The sequence below is a fragment of the Electrophorus electricus genome, chromosome 5 (genome assembly GCF_041902795.1).
Source record: "Electrophorus electricus isolate QZ-2024a chromosome 5, ASM4190279v1, whole genome shotgun sequence".
In the NCBI taxonomy this organism is placed as follows: domain Eukaryota; kingdom Metazoa; phylum Chordata; class Actinopteri; order Gymnotiformes; family Gymnotidae; genus Electrophorus; species Electrophorus electricus.
The window spans coordinates 31157166-31159665 of record NC_137501.1 but is presented as its reverse complement, the minus strand read 5'-3'; the positions used below and the strand labels follow the sequence as shown (position 1 = coordinate 31159665).

At 45.5% G+C, this 2500-nt stretch overlaps 1 protein-coding gene across 1 annotated transcript in view; it reads left to right on the top strand.

The window, feature by feature from the left end:
• Nucleotides 1-2500, top strand: part of LOC113589944 (phospholipid-transporting ATPase ABCA1) — a 107661-nt gene that overhangs the window by 80925 nt on the left and 24236 nt on the right. The window contains 1 exon segment of the mRNA XM_081714795.1: nt 886-1030. Coding sequence (XP_081570921.1) covers nt 886-1030 — 145 coding nt within the window.

Genomic DNA, 2500 nt, shown 5'->3' with positions numbered 1-2500 from the left:
GATTACACAGACTGAACTGTGGAGGTGGAGATTCAAAGATCTGCTTGTGATCCAAGCGGTAGCAGCTCACGTGTGACGTGGAGTCACAGGTGTGGATGGCTGACAGTGAGATAGTCTCACGTGACATTACTGGTGACACCATTGGCAGCAGAACAGTCTCACGTGTCTTTATTGTCTCACTCCATGTTCACATTTACGCTCATACCCACACTCACATCTACACTCACACACTACGCCTCCACACACTCTTCACCTTGCAGCAGCTCAGTGACTCAAAAGACTAAAAATAAAATACGTACACACACACTCAACTATTAAGGCAACCACGCTGCTTTTCCAGCTCAGACGTGGAGCGTTCAGACTGGCAGTCTCGTCAGCCACCTGCCCTGAACTCCACTGCCCATGTCATTCACTGGAGAAAGTCTGAAAGCCCCCAAAACTGCCGACTCTTTTTTTTTTGAGTAGATTTTGAGCAGTTGCATACAATGAAGGAAAAGATTTGAACTAAACTACTAAACATTAGTTTCATGTTAGATTATGGTCACTCGGCTAATTAGCCACAATCCCCCTGGCAAAGTATGATTCCAGCTGTGATTCCTGGATGTTGCCCTGTATGTAGCAATCGCTCTCCTCCTGACGCCAAGCTCAGGACGCGTTAAATACTTCCCCAGGACTTCTGGACAACATGCTACAAAAAAAAACAACAGTTTAAATCATGCTGAAATAGTAGAATAATATGAAAATATTTGATCATTTTTATTCTAGAGTATTGGGATATGATCTGCTGGGGTTTTTTTGGGGGGGGGTTGTTGCAAATTATAACCCTGTTTTATGTAATTAATTTTATGCTGTGTGTTCTGCTGGTGTGTGTGTGTGTGTGTGTAGCTGGTCCATCACTCCCATGATGTACCCAGCCTCCTTCATCTTCAGTGTTCCCAGCACAGCGTACGTCGTGCTCACGTGTGTCAATCTGTTCATCGGCATCAATGGCAGCATTGCAACCTTTGTCATGGAGCTGTTCGACGACCCGGTTAGTCAGAAAGTACACACACACACACACACACACACCTGTACACACACATTATACACACAGTAAAAGCCACCAGACTTTCACATTCACTGAACTACATGTATTTCCTCTGAGGTTAGCTCCTCCCCCTCTACCCTGTAGTGCTCTGTGTCCACACACTATTGATTTGCTCTATATGCAGACGGTAAACCTCTCTCTCTTCTCAAAATGTCTCTTTCCGCAATCTCTCTCCATGTCTCTCTCTCTCTTTCCCTCTTTCTCTCTGGCTCTCTCTACATCTCTCTCACTCTCTGTCTCTGTCTCTCTCTCTGTCTCTCGCTCTCTCTCTCTCTCTCTCTCACTCTCACTCTCTGTCTCTCTCTCTCTCTCTGTCTCTCTCCCTCTCTCTCTCTCTACCTCCCTCTCTCTCTCTCTCTCTCTCTCCCTCTCTCCCTCCAGGCTAATGTTCTTTTTGGCCTTTTGTAGTTAGACTGAGATGCGTGGAGTCTTTCTACCGTTGAGCTTTCTCGTGTGTTATTGATCGAAGAGAAGGAAAAACAGGGAAATGTCATAATTAGGGGGATCTCCAAACACACAGTCTGGTCTGAGCAGGAACCTTCAAGAGCAGCTAATTATCCAGAAGGAGGCAGAATGTATTTTATACCCAGTCTGAAACTCTGCACTAGCCTGTGGGAGGTGAGCGCATTGCCATAGCAATGACCTGTAATTAGCATGCACCTGTGGGCACTTAGGCACCTGACGGCAGGTCACGGCCTGAACCCGCACAGGAGGTGGAGCTCAGAGGAGGAGAAACACTGAGCACAGTAGGAGAGGTGAAGAAGGAACCGAATAAAAGAAACTCGCTTTATTTCTAGTGCATGTGATGCAGTGTTGATGAGTTTGGCTTGTTTTCTCTTAGCGGAAGTGTGTGTGCAGGTCTGTGAGAGTGTGTCCCAGTTCTGTGAGATCTGCACAACACGAGGGAATACAAGTGAGACTCAGCCTGATCCCCTGTGTGAAAGCATGTGTGTTTATGTGCTTACACATGTGTTTGTGTGCACATGCTTGTGTGTGTTTGTGTGTGAGCGTGTGTGTGTGCACGTATGTGTGCGTGCTTAAGACAGTACATATGTACAGGAGGGTGTGTCATGCTTAAGTAATTACTTTAGCATATAACCAAAAAAACTGGGTTTTCATGTAGGTCAGTGACATAAATAGAACACACAAGTACGTGACTTCAACAGACATGCTATACACACCTGCATAACTGACATACTTTACCATAACTGTTATGACACACTCCTTACCATAACTGACACACTCTCTACCGTAACTGATATGACACTCTCTACCATAACTGACACACTCTCTACCGTAACTGATATGACACATTCCCTACCATAACTGACACACTCTCTACCGTAACTGATATGACACTCCCTACCATAACTGACACACTCTCTACCGTAACTGATATGACACATTCCCTAC